The sequence below is a fragment of the Vicugna pacos genome, chromosome 21, assembly GCF_048564905.1.
Source record: "Vicugna pacos chromosome 21, VicPac4, whole genome shotgun sequence".
NCBI classification, from domain to species: Eukaryota; Metazoa; Chordata; class Mammalia; order Artiodactyla; family Camelidae; genus Vicugna; species Vicugna pacos.
The window spans coordinates 4,732,641-4,759,341 of NC_133007.1; the positions used below are offsets into that span (position 1 = coordinate 4,732,641).

Genomic DNA, 26,701 nt, shown 5'->3' on the forward strand with positions numbered 1-26,701 from the left:
CAGGTTTACAGACCGCCCAGCACTCCAATGGCCTACATCACAACCTTCACTTGACAATCTGCATTATTTGAGTATGTGAGTATTATCTGAGTATTTAGTTAATGAGCATAGGTGTTTTTAAGGGCCAGTTCAGGTCTGGGAATCTCAAAGCGTAAGGAGTCGTTCTTCCTGGCAGAGAAAGCAGCACAACAATAAAGACACAGGCGAGCCAGTGAGAGAGGCAGCCTGCCACATCAAACGCAAGGTAGGAAGCTTCAGAAGATGAGCTGGAGAATCAAGGCACGCGGCAGGCTGTGAGGCCTCACATGACATGTGAAGGAGCTCAGATTTTGTCTTTTAACTAACAGGAAACCAGTACTGAATTTTAAGCACGAACACAGTATTGTCAGGATTGCACTTTTAAAAGATTACAACAAGATGCGTGGAAGATGGATTTTAATGAGGCAAAACTGGAAGACTCCAAAGCAAGGAAGTGACAATACAGATGGATGGAAAAGCCTAGACTCAAGAAATATCTGTAAGTAAAATCAGTAGGAGAGACAAAGCAGAGGAAATAGTCTAAAATCATTCCCAGACTGTTGGCTTGGACATCTGGGTGTACAAGAAGTGGAGGCATGTAAGCAGACACTCAGAGCTGAGTGTCAAGGACGGGGCAGACATGAGACTGGGGACACAGTGCTGCAGTGAACAGCACAGCAGTGTAGTTAAAACCGTGAGAGTATGGGTAACTGCGCAGAAAGGCAGAAGGGTGGTGCTACGTCCTCACCTTCACTTTTAAGGGGCAGTTAAAGGAAAGATCAAGAATACCAAGAAGGAACAGGTATGTGAGGGCAACAGAAGAGCGGTGTACGGAAAAGAAGGGGATAAAAGGGAAGAGGAGTCAACAACACTAAAGGCAGCGTAAGGACTGGAAAGTGCGCTGGATTTGGTAGAACAAGGGTCAACGACAGCCTTGTCAGAGAAAGGAAAAAAGGTCAAACTGCAGGGAAAATGAGGAACAAATGAGAGGGAGAAGTTTAAATCAACTCTTTAAGACACTGGCTGCGAAAAGAAAGAGAAGGGGGCCATGGGTCAAGAGAAGTTTCTGCTTTTCAATGGGAGCGACTCGGGCATGTTTGGAATGTAGAAAAGAACCTAGGAGAAAGGTCTAGGCTAAGACAGGGAAATGAAAATAAAACTGACAGAGCAGGGCACTGGAAGAGATGGAAGGACCTGAGAACGCGCGTACAAGCCAGGAAGCACAGCTGGCGTTAAAAAGGGGCAGGGTGAAATTGGAGGGAGGAAGAAGAGACAGAAATGTGCTAGGAAAATCTGGGAGTAATGCAGGGTGGAGAGATGTCAAGAGAATTCACTGCTACACTGCCTCAAATTCAGAGATAAAGTAGATCAGATCAGTGTCTGCAAGTAAGAGGGAGATTAACTGAGGAGAATGATGGATCTCTGGGATAATTGCAAAATGAATAGGAAACTTACGGCAAAGAAAAGAACTGAGAAAAGTGAATGGTGCCATATGACTTAGACACAATGAAAAATATGAAAACAGATCAAGATATAAGCAGATAAATAGGGCAGAGGACCAAACTGATTGTTCAAAAAAGGAGATATAACTAGCAAGTACAAATGAAAACAGGTAAATATTTTTACTCTAAATAATCAAGAAAATAATATACATGCTAGCCTTAAAGACAGTGGGCATCTCATACCTCTAAGGAACTCGAGGCAGAGTAGAAGCCACAAAGACATATACAATAATTTGATAATTTCAATAAAACATGATTGAGAATAGGATGGGAATGCATACCTAGAGTACAAACAGAGAAAGAGAAGAGCCCCTGGAGTGAGGGAGAAGGCGGCATTCAGGGCTACATTCCTAACACCTAGAAGAAGGCCTGGAGCGCCACAGCTGCTCACTAAACTTTCGCTGAATTAATACAACGTGTATCATACAGAAGGCAATTTTATGTAACAGACAATGACACAGAATAAAAAAGACTTAGGTCTGAATCTGCGTTTCTTACATACTAGTAGTGCTACCTTGGAGTTTGTTTCCAAGAAACCTCAATTTCCTCGTCTATGAAACTGATACAAACTCCCTTTCAGTGTTGCTATGAGGAATAAATAAGACAACAAGTAAGTTGCATAGAAGAACTGGACTGATAACTCCAGGAGGGAGGGGTAATCCGACTGTGACATGAATACCTCAGTGACCACCAAATTACTTTTCCTAATCTGGTCACTGGCACAGGATCCCTTCTGAAGTAGCACCCCAGGCTGAAGGAGACAACATTCCAAGGTGGAGGTCAAAAATCCTAGGCCATCTACTACCACATCATGCTAAGTCACAAAAGAAAGAGACACTATTTGAATGTCACCATGACCACATTCTAGCATGCACAGAAAATAAAGCTGAAGGTAGACAGACAAAAATTACAAACAATTTCTAGTATTTTATTTTTGCTTCTTCCCAAACATCAGTTTTGATTACATAACTTAAGCAAATACATTTTAAAAATTGGACCCGATAATAATCAAGCCTAGAAATGTCATGGTAATTGATTAGACTCTAAACTAATCTGCTAAGAATTAACTAATAGCCTAAATAGTAATACAGTTTGATCACGTACTATTTATTTGCCAGGTCCTATTTTCATGCTTTCATATGTTACCAAATCTTTAATTCTCACATTAAATCTATCAGGTAAGTAATAACATTATCCCCGTTTTTCTGATGGGGAAACGTTTACCCTGCCCAGTCATACAGCTACGAAGGGTCAGCGCCTGGGCTCCAGAGCTCATAAGCATTATACAGCACTGCAGGTCTTCTGGAATATTCTGGCCATAAGTGTCACTGTCATGGTATCAACTTCTAGGGGCAACTATCACTTCTCGTTTAAAACCCACAATTCCAAGTCAAGCACCTTCACATTCTGTCATTTCCACTGACGCAAGTTGATATGACAAGAGCTGCTAGCTCACCACGTGGTTGGAGAGGCTTCTCTTGCACACCATCACATGCCTATCTCTATAGGCGCCTAGGAGGCATGACTGCATCCAGGCTGGCATACAGAACCAAGAACTGATGATCCCGCACTCCAATGAGTGCCATATACGTAACCCAGCACACAGGCATTTTCATTTTAAAGGATAATCTGTAAGACAGATCACACGTCCCTCTGCTGATCATAAATAGTCACAGCATATATAAACATAAAAATTTCTTGAATTTACTTTAGTAAATGTTTAAAAAGTTTCCTTGGACTACAAGATATAAATGCTCATGACAAAGTAAACATGACAAATCTCTCATGAAGCCACATAAGTAAAAGAAATTTTTTTAGCACTCCCCACCCCCCCATCCTGGCCAATATTAAATGCTTTAGAAAGCCTCTAATTCTTCTATTAGTGTTCGTAGTATATGAATATTTTAACATATATCTCTAAAAGAAATACAAACATGTAGAAACCCCTTGTAATTTTTATCCTACCTAATATTACTTGATTTCAGATGCTCCTCTGATTTCAAGTTTCCGGTCCTCATCTGGGACTTAAATGAAACGTTTTCTCCCACAACGACTATCTGCAAGAACATCCAAGCTCTCACAAGGTAGAATGGGTTAAGACATTCTAGACAGAGGAGAGGAGGAAAACATGAGTTAACCCACAACAACAGAGAATCCCCTTGAAGAAAGTTAAATTATTTTCTCTTTATTTAAAATGATTCAATGTCAAAGGTAAAGGAAAAATATCAAAGCTTTTTTTCCTTTTTATATTTAGTTTCCTAGAACACACATTTAAAATTTGTAAATTCCTCAAATATATTTGATTTGTATATTTCTAAAAATTCTAGTTTGGGATTGAAGTGTTATTCTAATCTCACTCCCTGTCTGAAAGCTGAGTGATTTTTACAAGCAAGCAGACACCAGTTACCCAGCAGGGTTCTTGTAGTACCAAGGTGACAGCACCCTGCAGAACACAGGAGCAGATGGCTGGTGCAAACTGGACTGCTTATAGAAGGAAACACGTGTAAAGCAACTAAATCACAATTATAGATGGTATAAATAATGCTTAAGTTCTAAGATAATCTGAAAATGGCCAGTTTTTAGATCTTCATTCCCTCACTGAGCAGTGATTTGGTCACTCCTATGTGCTAGATTATAGTATTTGGACTAGGTATACAATAATGAACGAAACAGATTACAGTTCCTACACAGATTTAAACTCTAATGTGGAGACAGACCAACGAGGACAGCGAAGGCAGCAGAAGGCGGTGGTTAAAGGCATGAACGTGGGTGCACACTGCACTCAACAGCATGCTGGGAGTAATTCAAGACACAGGAAAAAATATAGCACGATTTCTTAGGGACATCAATTTAACTCAAAGATTTGGACAAGATAAAATAAGCTAAGGAATTATTACTGGATACCGATAATTGCTTCCATTTACATTACACTGTGGCAGATTCTATGCTAAATGTTCTAAACATCTGATCTCACAGAACGGGAGTGTAACGTAGTAGTTATGTATTTTATACCCCAGACTGCCTGCGTTCAAACCAAGCTCTGCCACTTATGCACTGTGTCACCTTAGAAAAATTACTTCTCTGTGTCCCAGTTTTGTCAGAAGTAAGAAGGAGATAATAAAAGCATCTATCCCACTGAGATGTTTTGAGGATTAAATGAGGTACAGAAATAAAACACCTAGGACTGTTCTCGGTAAGTAAGCCCTCAAAAAATGTTAGCTATTATTGTCATTATTACCTTTATAGTTATCATTACTCTTCCCAACAATCCTAAAATGTAAATGCTACTATTACCCTCATTCTAAAATTAGGAAATTGAAGCTAAGAACACACACTAATCAATTCTAGAAAAGAAAACAAAGTTATTCATAATTTTTAACAATACAACATCAGTCTTAAGAGAAACTTCAAACATGCAGGAGGCCTTTGTGGACTTTGTCTCCATACTTCCAAAACCTGTATTCAATCTCCTGTGCTCTAGTCGTACTTTAGAGGAAAGGCTAGAAGAAAATAACCTCACGATAAAACCCAAGCATGTTAGTACAGCACGTAAGGCCCCACACAGTTCCCCACCATATACCTTATGACCCAATAAAACTAGATTCCTTTAGTTCCTTGCTATTTTGCCCCTTAGTATCTTCATTCATGCTTTTTCACTGACCAGGAATGCCTGCCCTCTTCTCTCCTTGCTTGGTTAACCCCTTCTCATATTACTCCGTAACTCCTATAACAGGGACTTGGCTTGGCCAAGCACTTCCAGAGCATCTTAATGCCTGCTTCTACTACAGCACTCACAGTACTGTGATGAACTTATCTGTTCAGATTTCCTCCACCAGAGACTACCCTTAGACGACATATGCCAGAACAAAGGTTTTCAACACTATTGGACTCAACGCCTTAAAAAAAAAATGCATTATTTGCAATAACTCTTGTACCTTCCTGAAATAAAATACAAGGTAATATAAGCTACGTACTTAACACATTAAAAATAAATAACTAAATGCCTTATAAGTAACAGGAAAAATAAAAGGAAAGCAATTTTTAATGAAAACTATTGTCTCTTTATATAAATGGTCAGGTAAGACTACCCTTAAAGACACATGAAGTAATCAATGCCTGCATATACTCATAATTTTAAGAGATTAACAGAATCCCAAAGATAAGAATATGAAAGCAAAAATACGAACAGACACTAGAATTAAAATGCGTGTTAACGTAACAACAGACAGACCTACTGGAAATGTAAGAATAAGAGAGAAACAAGGGACACAGGGACAGCATGACAAGACAAAGCATAAAGAGCTGATGTGCGGAAACAGGGGTGTCACTATATATACCCTTTGATGGGTAACAGGGAGCAAAAATCAGACTGGAAAAAGATACAGCAAACAGTCCTATATATAATGTAAAACACCACATAAATTTAAGTTAGGAAAAAAATAAAGTACAACTTGCCAATTTGGAGTAGGAGGATAGCATGGGACATAGACAGGTTAATTAGCTCAGCTAGTAACAATATTTAAGATACTGTCTGATTTAACTAAATAAAAGAATCTATAAATTATTACGGTACATAAAGTATTCTCTACCTCTGGTCTAGGTGGTCTCTGAAATTACAAATAAAAGATATGCAAAAATCAAATCTGATTTTCCCACCCAAGAACCATTATTCAGCCCATACTTTCAGACACCAGTTTTACCTAGTCACATTCCTTTCTTCTTTCTTATTTTTCTATCTGATGAAAGTAAGGGGTGCTGTATTATAATCAAATAATCTAACAAATTAAACCTGATACAGATCATAGAGGGCCTACGGAAGATTGCCATGTTAATGGCCTCAATGAATCACATACCTCCAGGCATCTGCACCATTGTGGACCCTCTTCACACAGTGACCCTGGGTTTGGCCATGTGACTTACTTTGGCCAATTAAACCTCAGGAAGTGTGACAAAAACAGAGGCTTGATAAACACTTGTCCATTTGGGCTTGCCCTTTTGTAGGCATCAGTATGTTACAAAGCCAGCGAGATAAGTCCCTTGGAAAGAGGGAACTCAGTTTTCCCACCTACCCCAGTTGAGGGTCTAGATGTTTGAATAAGGCCATCTTGGACTACTCAGGTCAGGCTGAGCCGCCAGATGACTAAGTTATTTAACTTGACTTAGATGGTCTAAAAGATGGGACACCTTTGGAGATTTTGAGCAAAAGGTGCTAGATTTTAACAGGTTCCACCTGGCCACTATGTTGAGCCCTGACCAGCTTGGACAGAAGACAGCAGTAGAGATGGTAAGATGTGATCAGACTCTGACCAACAGCATTTGTTGAGTGAAATATAAAAAAAAAAGAGAGAGAGAGAGGAATCAAAAATAATTCACGGTTTTCAGCCTAAGCGAATGGAACAGTGGACTTGTCATCTACTAGCAAGAGAAAGATAATATAAGCAGGTGTAGGAGAGGAGTTCACTGTGGACAACAGTGCTCGGCACACGGTGTTACATAGCCACTTACTGTTATTTTTTATAACGATGATAACTTTGAAATTTTATACATCCACATGAATGTATACTGGCAGTTAAAGAATCTGAGGTTTAAAGAAAAAGTCTGGACTACAGATATTCATTTGGGAGTCATCAGCACATAGACGTTAGAGATGTAAACAGAGTTAATGGCCAGAGAGGAGGGAGGAAAACATGTTGAACGTGGTGCCCTGGAATCCAAATGAAGAAAAAGCTTCAAAAAAGAGGGGAGAACCAATAAATGCTGCTGATACATCAAGTAAAATGAGGCCTGAGAAGTGAGTACTGGATTTAGTAACATGGAAGTCACTGAGGACCTTTTTAAGAAGAATCTGGGCAGAGAAGCGGTGGTATCAGTCCATGAGATGAATTCAATAGAAAATGACAGGAAAGAAACTGAGACCAAAGCTGAGCTTAGACACCTTCATCTGGGAAGGAGAGGCAGTAGAGAGAAGTGTGAGAGTCAAAGAGTTTTTAAGAAAAAGTACATAATATTTTTTGGAATGGAATAAATAACAACATGGAAAAGATTCAATGGAGGGAAAACAGGATGAAAACAGTCTCATGAATGCCACAGGGGCTTGTTTCAATATTGCACATGTTTAAAAGGTAAAAAGGTGCTTGAATGAAAGAATAAAATTTAAAGTGCATATATAAAGAAAGAGAAGTAATAGTTATCGGGGGGCCTAGTAAATGACAAATGGATTACGTAAGCCATTTCTGATTTAATTTTCATACCAACCGAAGCTAACTACTATTTTTCCAATTTTACAAAAAAAAAAAAAAAGGCTCAGAGATTTTAGGAAACTTGCCCAAGTTCACAAATATAGTAAGTGCTAGGACTGGCATTCAAAGCCAGGTGTATCAGAATGCCATGGTTTAAACTCCGTTTATTTATTATTCCATGATGCAATACAGACCTCAATTTTCAACAATCCACATATTCAAAGCTAAATTGTGAATATTTTATTGCTTATGATTTTATTCAGAATTTGCCTTTTGAATAGTGTAAGGCCCACCCACATCCCCTTTCACCTAAACCTGAAAAACCCTACTCCAGGAACTCTTCCTGATTTTAGCATCTCACATAGATTCTGTCCTGGGGTCTCATAAGCTGTTCTTCCCACCCTCTCTTTCTCCTTAACACAACACAAAACAAAAATCCTAACTTCTAAAAAATTGTGTTAATAAGACATTTACCAGATGACACAGGTCTACTGTATCATTTTCTTGCACAAACTATACAGGAGAAACAAACACACACAGACTTCAGTAGCAACAGCAGAACATTCCTTGGAGTGACTCTAAGTCATCCCTTCAAATAATTTGTACCAGGGCTTAGGGCCAAAGTTATTCATTGAAAGAGTTCTTGAATATATGATTTTAAAAAAAAAGGTAGGTGGTATCATGTGGACAGACCGTCACACTATACCACTTCCTTAGATAGCATCAGTAATAAAGATCAAACAAATTTTACTATACTCTCCCATAATGCTCCTCAAAGCAAAAATACAGCCTAGCCTCAATGTGATTCCAACATCACTCAGTTTTTAAGTTCTTTGTTACTATAAATAAGGGGGAAAACCCTCTTTAGTTGCTACATGTGAAGTAAATAACATATACAATTCTATACCATATTAACAAAATCAAATTGCTAGTTCTCTTAGGCAAGAGACTCCCCCCCACAATTAAGAGTTTATACCAAATCTGGCTCATATTAATTGCACAAAAAAATTCCCTGAAGAAACAATGCTGGAATATTTTCCAAATTTGATGAAAGTTATAAGCCCAGAGATCTAAGAAACGCAATAAACTCTGAGCATTGAACACAAAGGAAAGCTTTCAAAGGCATTATAACCAAATGGTTGAAAAGCAATGATAAACAGAAAATCTTCAGAGCAGGCAGAGAAAAAAATAAAGAAAGAATAATGGCAAAATTCTTACCAGAAAAAAATGCAAGCCAGAAGATAACAGAATAGTATCTTTAAAGTACTGAAAGGAAAAAAAAAAACTGTCAATTTATAGTTTTATTTCCAGCAAAAATATCCTTTAAAACTGGAGCTGAAATAAAGACATTTTCAGAAACACAAAAGCTGAGAAAATTTGATGCCAACAGATCAATGCCATGAGGAATATTAAAAAGGAAGTTCTTGAGGCTGGAAGAAAAGGGTACCAGTTGGAAACCTGGAACTACACAAAGAGATGAGAAGTGTCAGAAATGATAAATAAGTGGGTAAACATAAAATAACTTTTTTCTCCTTGTTTTGAAACTTACTTAAAATTTAACTGACTTTTAAGTAGAAATAGTAACATTGCAGTCTGGGGTTTAAAACAAATGTATAAGTTTGACAATAACAGTACAAACAGAAGGAGAAGAAAATGGAAGTATTCCACTGTAAGATTTTATATTATATGTAAGATGGTAGCTAGAGTAATCCCCTCCCCCGAAAAGGGACATGGTTAATATACCAGCAGAAGAGATAAAACAAAAATAGAAACAGAGAAAAAAATAAATAAATCTACAATGATTTGAAGACTTCAAAACTCCTTTCATTGCTAGAACAAGTGGGCAGAAAACTAGTAAAGTTAGACTAACACTATCAGCCAAACGGAGCTAACTGGCATTTACAGATTTTACCCAAGAGAAGAATACACGTTCTTTCAAGTGCACGTGGAACATTCAGCAGGACAGACCATATGCTGAACCACAAAATAAGCCTCTAGGAATTAAAAAAACCTAAAATCACAGAACTATAAATCAATACAGAAAGAATTGGAAAATCCCTCAAATACTCAGAAATGAAATAATACATCTTTTAATAATTAGAAGGTTAAAAAATAAATCACAAAGGCAATTAGAAAACATTTTAAATTGAACAAAAATGAAAACAAAGAGTGTTCAGAGAGATTCTACTTTAAACATTTATATTAAGACAGACCTAAAAGCACTGACCTAAGCATCTATCTTAAGCTATAAAAAAGAACATACTACGCCAAAAATAGAGGAAAATAAGGAAAAGGAGAACACAAAGACATCGAAAACAAAAGCCAAAAGCTGATTCTTTAAAAAGATCAATATAATTCTCCCCAACATGATCTATAACACAATTACAATCAAAATTCTAGCAGACTGTTTGGGTAAAAACTGACAAGCTAGTTTTAAAACTTATCTACAAGTGGAAGAACCTAGAACAGCCAAAACAATTTTCAAAAAGAATAAAGTTGGAAAACATACATTACCTGATTTCAGAACTTACTACAGAGCTTTGATAATCAAAACAGTATAGTACTGGTATAAAGACAGATACATAGACCAATGAAACAGAACAGAGTCCAGAAATAGACATATGTATTTACAGCTGACTTGAACAATGTGAGGAATTAGGGGCGCTGACCTGACCACCCTCTACGGTCCAAAATCCACATCCACATATGACTTTACAGTCAGCCCTCCGTATCTGCAATTCCTCACCTGCGGATTCAACCAACGGCAGATCATGCAGTACTGTAGTATATGCTTATTGGAAGAAAAATCCACACACAAGTGGACTGGGAAGTTCAAACCCATGTTGCTAGAAGTCAGCTATACATATATATGTGTATATGCACACGATGTGTGTGTTTGTGTGTAGAGCCAACTGGACTTTTTACAAAGGTGCCAAGGCAACTGAATGGGGAAAAAATGATATTTTTCAACAAGTGGTTTTATCCAGAACAACTGGATAAAAATGTAAAAACTGGAAAAATTTAACCTAAATAATACATCACTACATACACAAAAATAAATTCAATATGGACCATACACTTAAATCTATAAAATTTCTATCTAGAAGAAAATTTAGGAGAAAAATTGTACTACCTCAGGGTAAATAAAGAATTCAATAAAATACAAGATTCAATAAAAGAAAAGAATTGATAAAATGGATTCACTAAAACCTAAACCTTCTGCTCCTCAACAAACATCATTTAAGAAAATGCAAAGGCAAGCCAGAGTGGGAGATACATATGTACACATATACGCAGAGTTTACATTCAAAATATAGAGAGAACTCAGTAACAAGACAATCCAGTTTTTAAAATGGACTAATGACTTTAGACACTAGAAAAGAAGATACACAAAATGCCAATAAGCACATGAAAAGATGCCCAACATCTTTAGTCACCTGGGAAGTGCAAATTGACAATGAGATACCAGTTCATTCCCACTGGAATGGGGAAAATCAAAAGGACTATCAAAACCAAGCACTGCAGGAGAGGATGTGCAATAACTGGAACCCTCATACACTGCTAGTAGGAGTACATAATGTTACAACTGCTTTGGAAAACAGCTTGGTAATTTCTTGTAAAGTTATACATGCACTTACTGTATGATCCAGCAATTCCATTCCTAGGTATTTACCAAGAGACAAAAAACCAAAAAGACTTTTACAGAATGATCCTAGAAGCTTTATTCACAGTAGCAAAAAAGTAGAAACAACTCAAAGGTTCATAAAAAGGTGAATGGATAAACAAATCTGTGGTATAGTCATATAATGGAATAGTATCCAGCAATAAATAGGAGCAAACCAACTGACACATGCAACAAAGTGGATTATGCTCAAAAAATATTATGTCAAGCAAAAGAATTTGGATACAAAGGGTATATAGCTTATTATTCCACTTATGAAGGTCTGGAAGAAGCAGAAGTAATCTGTAGCAATAAAAATCAGAACAATGATTGCCTGAGACATAAAGGAACAAATAGGGGAAGGTTAGGACTCATTAACAAAGGGGCTTGAGAGAACTTTTTCAGGATTTGGAAATGTTCTATATCTTAATTAGGGCAGTGGTTACAGGGGTATGTGGTCATCAAAATTCACAGCTGTACACTTAAAATGAGTGCATTTTATTACATATGATCACCTCAACGTGATTTAAAACAGTATATGCCATACGACCATAACCTGATTAAAATGCAGTATCTGTATAAGCATAAAATGCATGTTCTACGTTCATAAAAAGACGGGAAAGTATGAACAGTGCTGGCGGCAATTTAATACTACAATTCTTTCGTTGTAACAGCCTAATTTTATTCAATGTACATATACCTTTGTAACATTAAAGGGACAGTAAATACATTAGGGCTCTAAGAAGCCAATTTTAAAATACTTTGTAGTCAGAATGCTTTCTGCATAGGAAGCTTTCACAGGTCAGACTTAAATAATTTCTACAAAATAAATGTCCTTTTCCATTAGGTCTAAATGTACTTCAGTCCTTCCAGTCTAAGGAAGTTTCCTTTAATCCTGCTATCCCTCTCAAGCATACATCTTTCTCCTTGCCTCTAAACTTTACAAAAACAAAATATATAGGGGCTGAGTTCACTTTCTGATCACCTAGTCACTTCTAAACTTGCAATTAGGTAACAGATTTTCTCAAGAGTTAACACCGACTTCGCCCAATCTAAGAGCTTTTTCTCAGTCCTCATGCTTCCTGAACTCTTAGTAGTATTATTCAGCACTATAGTGTATAAGCATTGTTTTTAAACTTTAGCCCACATTAGAATCACTCAGAGCTTTTGGAAAGGACTGCTTGAGGAGAAGGAAGAAGGGGAGGGGGAGAAAAGAAAATGACTGCTGGACCTCATCCCAGAGCAGGTCCGAGGTGGGGCACCAGAATCTGTACCTCTAGCAAGATCCCAGGTGCTGCTGTTGGTCTGGGAACCACACTTTAAGAACCACCGCAACAGAGCAAGCTTTCGTTAAAATTTTGTGCACACGTAGCTTTTCCTGGCCCTTCGTTTCTTGCTTCTTTCTGCTTCCACCTATCTAGAGTAACAAAATCATTAAGAACAAAACTTGACTTTTATTATCATCTGGTACCTGTTCCCTAAGGATCTAACTCTGAGACCCTTATACTTCTCTAATTCCTTCCCATAGCTAACATCACACTCGACAGGAAAAAGCTGAAAGCATTTCCTCTAAGCTCAGGAACAAGACAAGGATGCCCACTCTCATCACTTTTACCAACACAGTAACGGAAGTCCTAGCCACAGCAACCAGACGAGAAATGAATGTATCACATGGACTCTACTGCTGTAGTTTAATTTTCTTTTTTTCTTAGGATTGCAGATTTTGCTCTTATTTTATTTTTGTTTCACTTATATGTGTATTACACAACATAATTATATAAAACATATACATAAATATTTTCTATGTATAGATGGTCTCAACAAACTTTTCTCATCAACCTTGGCTTCCTAATGTATATGATACACAGTTAAAAGCATGAATTCTGGAGCCTGATTCCTGCGTTCAACTCATGGCTCTGCTATTCTGTGTATGACCCTGAACTTAACTATTCTGCCTCTGTTGGCTATTCTATAAAAGAAAGCCAATGATAAATACCTCAGAGGCTTGCTACGAGGATTCAGAGTTAATGAACAATGTCTGGAATAATGTCTGGCATAAACTAAAATTGTTGGCTTATTATTAATCATGCCAAAAGCACAAACCAGCAGTCTCTCTCTCTATCAATTTATCCAACCTCACTGCTACTCTATGCAAGCCTCAAAGTTGGAACTGAAAAAACAAAAGGTATGTCAGCATTGCCAGATTATAAGTGACTGGAAGCTAATCTAGGACCCCTGAGGCAGAGGATCTAGAACATAATCATTAAGAAGCCCTTCAAACAACAAACAGGTCAAAATGATTCCTAAAAACATTTTTATAAAATCATAAAATGACATACTGAAACAATTTAAGATAAAGGGTATTAACTGAAGATTCTCTTTTAAAGTCTCACGAAGACACATTAAAGGGTATACCTGTGTGATCACAAAATGCAGAAAAACCCAATCCTCACACAAAAGAAAGCAACTAAGCAACTCCCTGTTAGCATTTAAAATGAGAGAGAATTACTCATGGTGACACATTTTTGAGCACTGCCATCACTTGCAGCTTCACACTAGCTGCCAACAGTAGTGGAGAGGAAACACTGTCATCTCAGGCATGAAGAGACAGTGGAGGTAAGAAGCACAGGAAAGCAGGGCACTTGGAGGCTGTTTCACCAGCTTGGTACTGTATTGTATCATTTTCAAACTCATGGCTGTAATTCCCAGATTCTAAACTGCTCTCTCATTTTCATTTTACCTTACTTGGGAATCTGAAATGAGTAACATGAAGAAAGAAATTATTTCCACATTTAGGCTTAAGGAAAGCACCTACTTCAACCACTTCTTCTCAGAAGATGAAATACACAGATCAGTTACTCAGTCTAGCCCTCCACCATTTCTTACCTGGAACCCCCTAATTAATCACCTCCTCTAACTCACTAGTGTGGTCTTTCTCCCTCTGTTTAAAGCACTTATATGACTTGCCACAGCTTTTGGGATCAAATTCAAACCACGATGAATCTGATAATCCTTCACCTGATCACCTCTATAGCCCATGTCCTGCCACTCCTCCACACACACACACCCTTCATACTAACGTGCAGGTCACCATACCTCTCGCAAAACAACTGTGCCTTTTACTGGAAGTGATCCTATAGATAGAATAGTCTTCAAAGGCTCTTGGAATTGTTTCCCTTAAGACAGTTTACAACATCCATCATGGCATCCTCAGTATCCCAATTCCCTTAAAACTAACATCTAAATAAATTGTACAGTAAGTTCTGTTTCTGGTTCTCAGAGAAGATTAAAAATAAAATGGACCTTAAGTCAAATGCACTTGTATTCACAGGACTGTCCCTGATCCAGTGATCTATCACAGTCTCAGAACTTGCTAAATGTAAGTTCAAATAAAGAAAAAAAACTATAAAGAAATACATTACAGATAATATAGGACAACTGCTTCATAAGAATGTGAGGTTTTTATATACAAAATAGTATACTCTACAAATAATTAATAACAATAACTCAATTTACTGTTTTTTTTTTAAACCAGGTACAGGGCACCAGGCTATGAACTTTTACTCTGTTAACTAATTTATTCTCTGTCAAGTTCTAAGAAACATATTATCTCCATTTTACCATTGAGTAAACTGGATCAAAAAATAGATTAGGTAACTTACCCAAGACCACACACCCAGTATTCAAATCCAGGGCTGTCAGAAAGTTGAGGCCTTGTTCTTGAATCACGGTATCTTTAAGTGCTATACTTGGCCAATGCTTTATTGGGAGTATCAGCCTAAACTTTCTGATAACATAGCTCCACTACCAGAAGGAAAGTAACACACTGACAAGGTAAATCCCATGAGAGAATAGCTGTCAATGTAAGAATTATTCTGAACACAACAAGAAAAAGACAAGTAGAAAAAGTATCAAACTCAAGAGTTAAAAAATAAAACAAAAACAAACAAACAAAACCCAAGGAAAACATGAAGACATAAACAAGGCCAGAGCAAAGAATTATAACAGACAATAGGAACTGAGGTACATTCATACATTCACTGAATGAATATTCATCAAACACGCGCAAAAATTCCACTAGGTGTCAGGCACTGTAGAGGCCTCAGGAATGCAACTGTTAGCAAAAGAGTCCCTGTGCTCAATTAATAAAAAGAGTCTATGGAGTTACAAATAGAGAAGACTGGTGATGCGAGCAAGTACCGTTTCAGTGGAAAGGTAGGGGCAGAAACAAGAGAACGATGGTTTGAGGAAGCAGAGTTGGTAGAGACCATGTTTTCAAGGTGATAAATGGGGAAGATAAATGACAGAACATTGCTAGGGAAGGACAGGTTAAGGGGAGCTTGCTTAAATGTTTATGACAAAGCTGCAATAAAGGAAAAAAGGCTGAATATATTTAAAAAAAAAAAGTCGCAATCCAGACCAAACACAAAGAAAACAACCTTTATTTATAAGGAGGATGAGAACTTCTTTCTGAAAAGAGGGACAAAGGCAAAGACTAGTAGAGGAAGGAACAGGATCAGTCCCACCAAAAGGTTTTTGTTTTTATTTTTGCATAAATACCATCTGCTAAGAGTAGCAAAACTTCAAGAAAACAGTAAAAGTTTAAATTGACAACTGTAAAGAAGTGGGCAAAACAGGGGCGGGAAAAAGAACAGGCAGTGGAAGACTATGCGTTTAAACAGCAGTTGGCCAGTCTGTAACTTTTTTTTTCCTAGCAAGGTTATCTATAATACCCAAAGAAGCATGTTGTCAGAATCATTTAGAGTGGACCTTCCCAGACAAGTGAGCTGGAAGGACAACAGGACAAGGGGACTGAGGATACTGGTAAGACAACAGGTTACAGTGGTGCCTAAAGATGTCTGAAGAGCAAATACAGGAGGAGGAAGAAAAAAGCAGGAAGTGACTAGTAACAGCAGTTGGATTAATGCAGATGAGGCTACGGCTAAATGGAATGGCTGAATGTAAGATTTTAGAGGTAGAAACAATTCTTAAGAATCACAAGTCTAAGATATAATATGGGCATACATGAAGGTCGATACATTAAAAAGAAAGGCAAAGAGATAAAAGAACAGAAAAAAGAGAGCTGCATTTTCAAATGAGCAAGCATCAGTCCTATGCAATGTGACACAGCTTTGGGGACATCAAACTCTACCTCCCTCTGGCAGGTTTACAATAGACATTAGACATTAGCATATTATAAGTTATGAGAAGAAATAAAGAATCCACTTTAACCTAGTATTCTTAAATTCATTTTGCCTTAGAAATATTGAAAATCCCAACACACATGAATTTCCCAGAGAATTCGTGTTCAGCGGAACACAGACTTGTCCACGTGTGATACATGTAAACACATCAAGGAGTCTGCTTCAAAAAACAGCAAGAGGCACGAGACCTTCAGTATTGGTGAGAATGCAGGGAAACAGGTGCTTTTTAAGCACTGCTAGGGCCCAAATAAACAGGACAGATTTTCCAGTACTTCTGGCAGCATCTACCATGTATTATTCCCCTATTGCCGTTGTAACAGATTACCACAAACTTAGTGGCTTAAAACAACACAAATTTTATTTTCTTAAAGGTCTGAAAGTCAAAAGCCAAAATGGGTCTCAGTAAACTAAAATCAGGGTATCACCATGGCTGTGCTGCTTTCTGGAGGCTGTAGGGAAGAATCCCAGTTTTTGCCTTTTCCTGGTGCTTGAGATGCCCTGCACTCCTTGGCTGTGAGCCCCCTCCATTCCAACAGAATGTTCTCTCTCTACTTCTGATTCTTCTGCCTCCCTCATCCACACTTAAAGCATCCCTGTGACTGCCCTGGGCCCACCAAATAATTTATGATAATCTCTTTATTTTAAAGTCAGCAGATTAGCAACCTTAATTCCCTCTTGCCATGTAACACAATATATTCATAGGTTCTGGGGTCAGAATGTAGACGTCTTTTGGGAGGCATTCTGACTACCACACTTAACAAAATATTTTTAAATGTGCACACTCTGTCATTCAAATAAGCATACACAAAAATGTGTGTATAATGATGTTCATTATGGCATTTTTTTAGTAATAAAAAGTATTAAAAATAACATGAATTTCCATTGTTAGGGAATCAGTTTAGAAAATTACAGTATTCCCCACACAACAGAACAGTAGGCTGGTGTCTCTAACGATGCCGTAGATATAGAATTATGAACGCTGAGAGGGAAAAGAAGAAGATTACAAAACTACATGATTTAGCCCAACCCCAGTTGTTGAAAGTATATACATGCTTACGTACACACACGCACGTGACTATGTTAACACACATACACTGGAAGGCTACACAAGGCTGGACGGCAGGGGGACCGTAAGCTCCTGTGTGCCTGGGGCAGTCCTGCTGTCCCAGCATCAGTTAGTACCCTCTTTCACTGTCATGTGATCATTCTTAAAGTTTTCTGAGTTTTGTTTTGTTTGTAAACAAATACGTATTACTTGGCTGGATGCTGAAAGTGGCAAGAACCAGATCTACATTACACTTGAAGTTTTAAAAAAAACAAAAGTAACTTTTAAGAAATATGCTTTCTAACATATTGAATTTGTAACCACTAATTGTGAACCATCTACATTACATATATTACACCACTGGGCAGCGTCAATGGCAATCAGATACTAAAAGGGAAATTCTTCATATTTAAGAGCACAGCCCAAGTGTATGCAGACGACAAAGAGGGAGCCGATCAAGGCCAATGCCAATTCTGCTGCTAGTTAGGTACTCTGAGTCTCCTTTTCCTTCTCCACAAAATGCCAGCCCAGCTCTACAAGGTTCCTATACAGAAACGCTTATGAAGAAATAAACAACCCAATCCAAAAATGGACAGAAGACCTAAACAAGCAATTCTCCAAGGAAGACATACAAATGATCAATAGACATATGAAAAAATGCTCCATATCACTAATTATCAGAGAAATGCAAATCAAAACTACGATGAGGTATCACCTCACACCAATCAGAATGGCCATCGTTCAAAAGTCCACAAACGAGAAATGCTGGAGAGGCTGTGGAGAAAAGGGAACCCTCCTTCACTGCTGGTGGGAATGCAGTTTGGTGCAGCCACTGTGGAAAACAGTATGGAGAGTCCTCAAAAGACTAGGAATAGACTTACCATATGACCCAGGAATCCCACTCCTGGGCACATATCCAGAAGGAACCCTACTTCAAAATGACACCTGCACCCCAATGTTCATAGCGGCACTATTTACAATAGCCAAGACATGGAGACAGCCTAAATGTCCATCAACAGATGACTGAATAAAGAAGATGCGGTATATTTATACAATGGAATACTACTCAGCCATAAAACCCGACAACATAATGCCATTTGCAGCAACATGGATGCTCCTGGAGAACGTCATTTTAAGTGAAGTAAGCCAGAAAGAGAAAGAAAAATACCATATGAGATCGCTCATATGTGGAATCTAAAAAAACAAACAAACAAAGCATAAATACAAAACAGAAATAGACTCACAGACATAGAATACAAACTTGTGGTTGCCAAGGGTGCAGGGAGTGGGAAGAGACAGACTGGGATTTCAAAATTGTAGACTAGATAAACAAGCTTATACTGTATAGCACAGGGAAATATATACAAGATCTTATGGTAGCTCACAGAGAAAAAAATGTGACAATGAATATATATATGTTCATGTATAACTGAAAAATTGTGCTCTACACTGGAATTTGACACAACCTTGTAAAATGATTATAAATCAATAAAGAATGTTGAAAAAAACAGAAAAATAGTTGCTGCCTGATAAATTAGTAATTCACGAACTTTCTAAGACGTAGTGATAGTAAAACACACTCTAGGATACTGTCCCCCAAGTCGTTTAGCAATGAAATACTAGGCCTTCGGGAAGAGGAGAGAAGGAAAAAGGATTCAAGTTGTGTGGTCAGTGACCCACAGTTTTTGGAAACAGACTGAGGTTATTAATACATCAATACAGCAGTTCTTTAAACAGAATAGATTTCAGAATCATGCTTCTCACTTAAGACAGACACTACAGAAGGAAAAATGCCATCAAGGACTGAGAACAAAATGCTAATCACCATAGAAGGTCTGTAACTTTTTTCTTTACTTAATGTTATGCTCTGCCCCCTCCCGTAATGCTGCAGACCTCCTTCCTTCACCCCCACCTCCATTCCACGTCTGATCTCAACAGGTGAAGAGTCTACTAAAGAAGTCCTAACAACCCAGTTATTTTCAGAATGACATGTATTCACCAAAACTCTCATCCCCTATGTGATAAATTAGTAATGTTCCAAATAACTAATTTTTGTCTAAGATGAGGCTATTTACAAAAGTATGAAAAGAAACTTAAATCTTTACGTATCTCCAAGGAAGACCTGGAGGCATTACATACATTTTTCTTGTGTCTTCACATTCTAGTAGATACATATACAACAAACATCAGCCATTCAAATATAAATTGTTCCCATAAGACTGAAGACCAGGTTATTGAAAGAAAATCTTCGACTCCCAAAAGAAACACAGAATGAGACAGGGACTAATCAAAATTCACAAGACACAACCTGACTGCCAGTCTGATCTGATCATGATGTTTACAACAACCAAACTCTCAATCATTCCTAGTATCAAGTTTTTTAGAGTTCCTCCACCACACTGTCCCCAGGCATCTACTCATTCTGTGCCTCTGCCTGCTACATTCTTCTCTTCTTTCTTAACCTGACTAATCCTACTCATCCTTTGAGACTGAGCTCCAGGGTTCAACTCCAGAAGACTTCTCTGAAGTCCCAGGCTGTAAAAGTTCCACTTCCCTCAGTATACTCTGCATCCCTGGAAATAATTTAACTGGTATTTAGCACATTACAGCTGTCTCTCAGTACCCACGGGGATCAATTCGCAGATGCTCAAGTCCCTTATGTAAGATGGTGTAGTACGAGCATATAGCCTTCACACATCCTCCCCACCCTCTCGTATACATTAAATCTTTAGGTTGCTTATAATTCCTAATCCAATGTAAGTGCTATGTAAATAGCTATAAATACAATGTAAATACTATGTACATAGCTGCCTGTGATTGGTAAATTCAAGTTTTGGGATTCCTCCCTGCCCAATATCTTCCATCTGCAGATGGAACCCAAGGATACAGAGGATCAACTGCGTATTAAAGTATCTGCGTAACATCCATCTCCCCCAGGAGACCACTATCCTAAGGAACAAGAATCAGTTCAATTGCTTTTATATTCTCAGAGCCTAGCACTGGCATTCTTAAGTAGTCCATAAATGTTTTGCAAAAATGAACAAAAGCATAAAAACTCTATTCAACACCCATCATGTACCATGCACATTTAAAATTTGCTGAGACATGATCTCTATCACACTCAGTCTAGCTGCAAGATAATTCACTTAGATATTAAAAAAAGAGGTCATTACAAATTTTAGAACTTATACGTACCAAATGACTAACAGGAAATTCTACAAAAAGTCAAAGAATGCAGAAATCACTAGGGTGGACAAGAAGTCATAAGAGAAGGTGAAGCTTAAGATAGTGGAGGATGGTACTTCCTACAGGGGAAAGGCCTTGGAAGAGAGATTAAAGCAGCAATTAAAGCAGGAACGGATAAACCATGTTTAGAAGACAATGAGTAGATGACTCTGGCTAGGGTAGCTGGTTCCTCTCAAAAGGTATGGAGACATGCGGCAGAGGGAGATGAGGGTCATTTTAAGGAAGGCCAAGAATGCTGACCTAAGGAGCCGAAGCAGGGGAAAGCCATTTACAAGTGGTTTTCAGGAATATTAATGAAGAAACAATGCAAAAGATTAGCAGGGGGACAGGGTCTGATGGAGAACCAGAATTTGTTAAAGGTATGTAAACCTCTGTTATTTTTTCTAACACTGACTGCAATTTTATGAATCAATGTTCCATTTTAAAGGTAAAAAAATCAAGACCCAGAGATGTTGTTAGTTCAAAAGCAGAGAAAGTAACGGGCAGCGTTTAAAAACCCGAAGTCAATGCGGTCTTCTTGCTCCCTGAGACACCTGGAGGCAAGGTATCAGGTAGAAGACCACTTCAACAGTCTGGCTGAAAACTGACAGGGCCGGAAATGAAAAAGAAGAGACAGCAGGAAGGCGACATTTCCAAAATGATGGATGTGTGGAAGAGGGTGAGGAACACTGGGAGAATCAAAGGTGACTGCAAGGTTCTAGGCCTGAATGGGAGGATGGGGAGTGGCAGCACCAATGAGGAAAATGAGAAAAACATAGGGTAAGAAGAGAAGGGTAAGGATTAAGGATTAAGAGTTGACTTTAAGAATGCTGAGTTTGCCATGACAGAGAGACTTCAAAGATTAGGAATGTCCAGAAGGCAGAGGTGCAAAATTACCAGATTAGTCAGTGCCAGTGGCGAATTTTCAGGCATTATACATAGCTGAAACTTACATCAGCGCTTGCTATGTGCCACAAGCATCCCAAGCACTTGACATGTCGCCTCCCTCAGCCTTTGTAACTCTACGGGTCAGATGCTCTTATTATCGTAACTTCTCAGGTGTGGAAACCAAGGTACAGAAAACTCGAGCAGCTTGTCCAAGGCAACACAGCTAGTAAGTGGCAGGGCTGTGGTTTGGGTTCAGGGACCATGCTCTAAGGCACTATGCTCAATTGCACTTCGCTATGTATCACTTGACGTTTATGCCTATTTCATTAAATAGTTTATAAACTCTCTGAATGACAGGCATGGTACTGTATGCCGATTTGTCTCCATAGGACTTAGCACAATGATTTATACCTAAGTAGGTGCTTGACAGATTTTACACAGTGATGATGGAGTGACAGCAAAAGTCTGTGATTTCTGAGAAAAAAAAAAAAGGTGAAAGAAAACAGAGAAACAGGGCTATGCCTTTCTTTTTGCCACGAGTGGGGTGAGGGGGACCAGGAAAACAAAATAAAAGAGGCAGGGTAATCAGAATCATGGAATCTCAGTGCTAAAAACAACAGAGCTCAGAAGCTCCCATTTGTACATCACAGCAGCCATGAACTATGTGGTACCTATGTGGTAGGTACTTACTTGTGCGCCTGGTAAAACTGCTTGAGAGTATATTCTCTTTTTATTCCTGGGATACATCTTGGCCCAAATTGAATGTTTACTGGTGGGATGGATGGATGAATATGAGAGGGACACAGAGACTGAAACAAAGGAACGTTAAACATTTGAGTGTGAGAGAGAAAGGAAAACAATCGATGGATGAATCTGGCCATTGGGTCTCTGGCACCTCTGGAAATACCAATTCCAATAAAGTGCTAAGGAAAAATAGCTGGATTACAAAAGGGATTAAGGAAAAACATGGTAAATAAAGGGAAGAACACAGTATAGGTCACAGACGAAATTGTTAGCCATAAAAGAAAGGTAAGGAAGGCCAGAGCTTAAAGGGAAACAGGAACAGAAAAGGATTTTTAAGAGAAAACTGAGATTGGTCCACAAAAGAGAAGACTAGTGAAGGGAATTAAAAAGACTAAAAGAAGAGAGACAACACACGTGAAACAAGGCTCTGGAGTAGTCAGTAATACACAATCAAGAGCACAGGTGCAGGAAGGGCTTGTGCCGGACTCTATTAGCCAAACTGCTTTTCCCTTTGTGAAACCTACACTAGCTATCAAGTCTGCAAAACTACCACCCTGTATATCTCTACTTCTCTGTCAATAACGTATTTGCTCTAAGAAAAACTTGGAAAGGCCTGGCCTGAATTCTACTGTCATGTATTAAATGGGAGTGAATGGAATTTTTTAAAATGTATGTGGAATAAAGGAGCCATGAAATGTTTCTCTTGCCTGAAATGTCAATTTGCCCAATAACCGCTTTAAAAAGTCCAATACATATTTGAAAACCCAGATCAAATCTCACCTCCTCCAAGAGACCTTCCTCACCTCACCTCCAACTCTGTTGGAATAAAGTTCTTCTTCCCAAAACTTAAACAGTACCTGTTTCTCTATCATAGCTCTTACCAGTTCATCCACTATTACTTAAATGTCTTTTTCTAGTATCTTTGAGTTTCCCATAGGCAAAGTCTCTTTAATTGTGCTCTGCACATAATAAGTATTCAATAATTGCCAATAAAATAAAACTCAAATTAAAAAAAAATTTAAAACATGTACAAGTTTCTATGGGTAAAGTCTAAACATAGTAACTAGTCTATTACTACTTTAGAGAAAACTGCTAAGAGAAGCCTTAGAAATAATCTGTGGCTTGAAGGAAGAGAAAACAAGAGAATGAACCTAAGTGAATGTGCACACTCACAGGGATCTTTGGGCAATATGTGGAAACATTTCTGATTGTCACAAATGGGGGAGAGTGATACAGGATGCACAGAGGCCAGGGATGCTATTAACCGTCCTCTGATGCACAGGACTGCTCCCCACAACAGGGGATTATCTGCCATAAACCCTGTTCTAAACAAAGCAGCGAAGAAAAAAAGCCCAGAACAAAATTGCTACCAAGTCTACCTGAGACTCCCACAGTTTTCTTAAACACTTAGCAGTCACCTATTCTTCAAAGTGACTTAAAAATTGAGTCTAGGGAAGGTGAAAACAACCTGCCAAAGCAGCTCCACTTACATGTTAACAAGAAAGGAGCAGGTGACAAGTTCTCACTTACCATGTGACACGTCTGCCAAAACGCCATCCCTGCATTTTCCTGTGTTGGTGATGAGCCCTTCTTGGTTCTCACCTCCTAGATCATTGATAAATCTACCCACAATTCAGCAACTAAATTAAAATACAGCTTGATTACAAAACTTAAATGGCAATACGTGATGACCATCTGCCAAAATACCCACATACAGATGAACAATCTACTATCCAAAAGGTAACTGCTCAACCGTCTGTTCTCTAAACGAGATCAATCAGTTAAACAAAACCAAACTTCCGGGGACTCCTTCATGCCACCAGCAACAAAAATCCGAAAAGCTAGCCAGGATGAGAGATGTAGCTGGAAACCGCAAACGGTATTTCTCCACTAAAACACTATCTAGCCCTTACAAGTCTGAACTCCCCCTCTTTCAAAGTTGCCTCATGACAAACTTGCTACACGAGTGGGTCCAGATCTTATATCTTAAAACAAAACAAAACAAAACAAAAAACTCGGCAAATGTTTCATCTACCATGAAGGTAAAACACAGCAGCTGTTAGAAAGCAATGAAACATAGGCTCCGACAGGAAGTATACATTTTGAATCCAACTGAAACCACAAGGGAAGCAGAAATTAACTGCCAAAATAATTCAGCCAGCTAATATCCAAGCAGGTAAAATGATATTAACACTATTATAACAAAAAGTAGATTTGTAAGCCTCAAGAGAGGGTAATTTCTTTTTTTCAAACAATTTTCCCATGTTTAGAAAAGCAGCCACATTTGGCTGATTTTCTGGGTCCAAAGTTATTTTAAATCCTGTGCATGGGAGTGGGGGTGGGGGTGCATGGGTAAGGGGAAGATTTCTTGACCATGTAAATTTCTATCAGCTTGTAATATAGGATTTCTTGAAACCTCTAGAGACGGGGATTAGCCAGCCCAGCATTACCAGATTCTTTCAGAACCTGTAGCCCACTCTTATTTAGTATATACATTTCTCCCAAACGCTTACAGTACCTGTACTCTCCCCAGGCTAGAGTAAAGCTGTTTGCTATTTTATCTAGCCATATCCCCTCCCTTTATCTCCCTCTGTCCCAAGATTTACAGCAACACATTTTATCTTACAATATATTGGATATTTTAATTAGTATTTAAATGGCAACCAGTTTCTAGTGTCTCAGAAAATAATCCTGTGGCTGTTATATTATTTCTACTCTGGTAACAAAGTTTCTGACCAAGAACTGTGCCACTGGAATGCAGCCTCTCCACTGATAAGAGATAACATACGAAAAAAAATTCTAACAAAATGGACAATTTGTAGACTGTTCCTGTGAAGTGGTCTAACAGCAGGGATACAGAGAGGAGTGAAGGAAGGAAGGAGGAGAGTTGGGGGCAGCATGAACAGCAGCCTCCCACTACCGCAGCAGATGGCAGGCAGTGGCACCTGTGCCACCTTTCACAGCCGGGCTTGACCTGTCTGGTATTCCCTATGGCTATGATTATTCTATGCTCTCATCTTCCAAAACAGCTTCAGTGATGTCTTCCCTGTCTGGTACTTCATACTCCCCCTACCCCTGTTTTTCCAACTTTTGGCATGTGAATTTTCATATTTCTATTCTTTTGAATGCCATTCTTTTAAAGCACGACATTATCCCTCACTACTATGCCCTATTCGCACCCTTCTCCCATCCTCACCAGTATTCAACACACCCTTTTCTTTTACTCAACAGAGATGTCAGTCTTTAAAATTCTTTCCATTTTGTCATAAATCAAAAGAGAAAACACTTAATTTTCTTCAATTTGAGTATTAAATTTCCAACGTTATTCAGCTAAGAACTCCCATATCTAAGACCATTACTTATTTTTATAAAATGTAAGAAGTCTTGCTGGTCTGCTATCTCAAAATGAAAAAAAAAAAAAAGGCACTTCCACTCTAACAAAAAACCTGAAATTTCATCATTCTTTCCTGCCCAGAGCATCACCCACACAGAGGACAGCTCTTCCTTCCTTTCACCTCTGCTCTGTTTCTACAACTCAAGACTAACTCAGTCCCCTTGATGTTGGATTCCTTCACTTCGTCTTCCTGATGCTTCTTACCTCATATCCTCATTTCTCACTCTTTTGAAACTGCCATTTTGCTCCCTGGTGTGCCACCACCCCACCATTTCAACACCAGACACCCCAGCTCATTTACTCTAACAAATTAGTTCAGGTGAGACAAAACTAATTTTTACCTGCATGAGGGAAGATCTGTAGCTGTGCAGTCTAAAAATTGCCCAGTCATGGTCTTACACTGACAAAGGTAGGCAACACAACTCTTCCTAAAGTCAAGGTCACAAAGAATAACTGCTATACCCCCAACCACACCCACTCAGCAGTACACAGCATCCTCCCTGAGTTGTCTACTAAAACCAACAGTTCCACTGTCATCAAAGAAAGTGAACATCATGCTTCTCTGAGGACACGTCAAGCCCCCCACAGCAGACTTTAAATGGAAAGATTATCTGAAGAAGCTGAAGAAGGAAATTCTGGCTGGTGCAAGCCTTTCTTTGCTCTCTCCCCGCCTCTGTCCCAGACTACTATTAGCCCTAAGACTTGCTTTATTTACTTAGGACAGATGAGTAAGATTGAGAAAAGACTGGCTCTCAGGATTCTTTAAGGGATTCCAGGTCCT

General features: G+C 38.5%; 1 protein-coding gene across 14 annotated transcripts in view; it reads right to left on the reverse strand.

Annotated features, from left to right (window-relative positions):
• SMG7 (SMG7 nonsense mediated mRNA decay factor) overlaps positions 1-26,701 on the reverse strand; it is a 73,213-nt gene that overhangs the window by 43,450 nt on the left and 3,062 nt on the right. For 9 of the 14 annotated variants that reach the window (XM_072945960.1, XM_072945959.1, XM_072945956.1 and 6 more), the window contains one exon: positions 3,486-3,624. The exons of 4 other annotated variants lie outside the window; for them this stretch is intronic. In XM_072945960.1, the coding sequence (XP_072802061.1) occupies positions 3,486-3,624 (139 nt within the window). Of the gene's footprint in view, positions 1-3,485; positions 3,625-22,472; positions 22,557-26,701 lie in introns of those variants that run through there. One more of the 14 variants, XM_072945958.1, reaches the window with a different exon arrangement.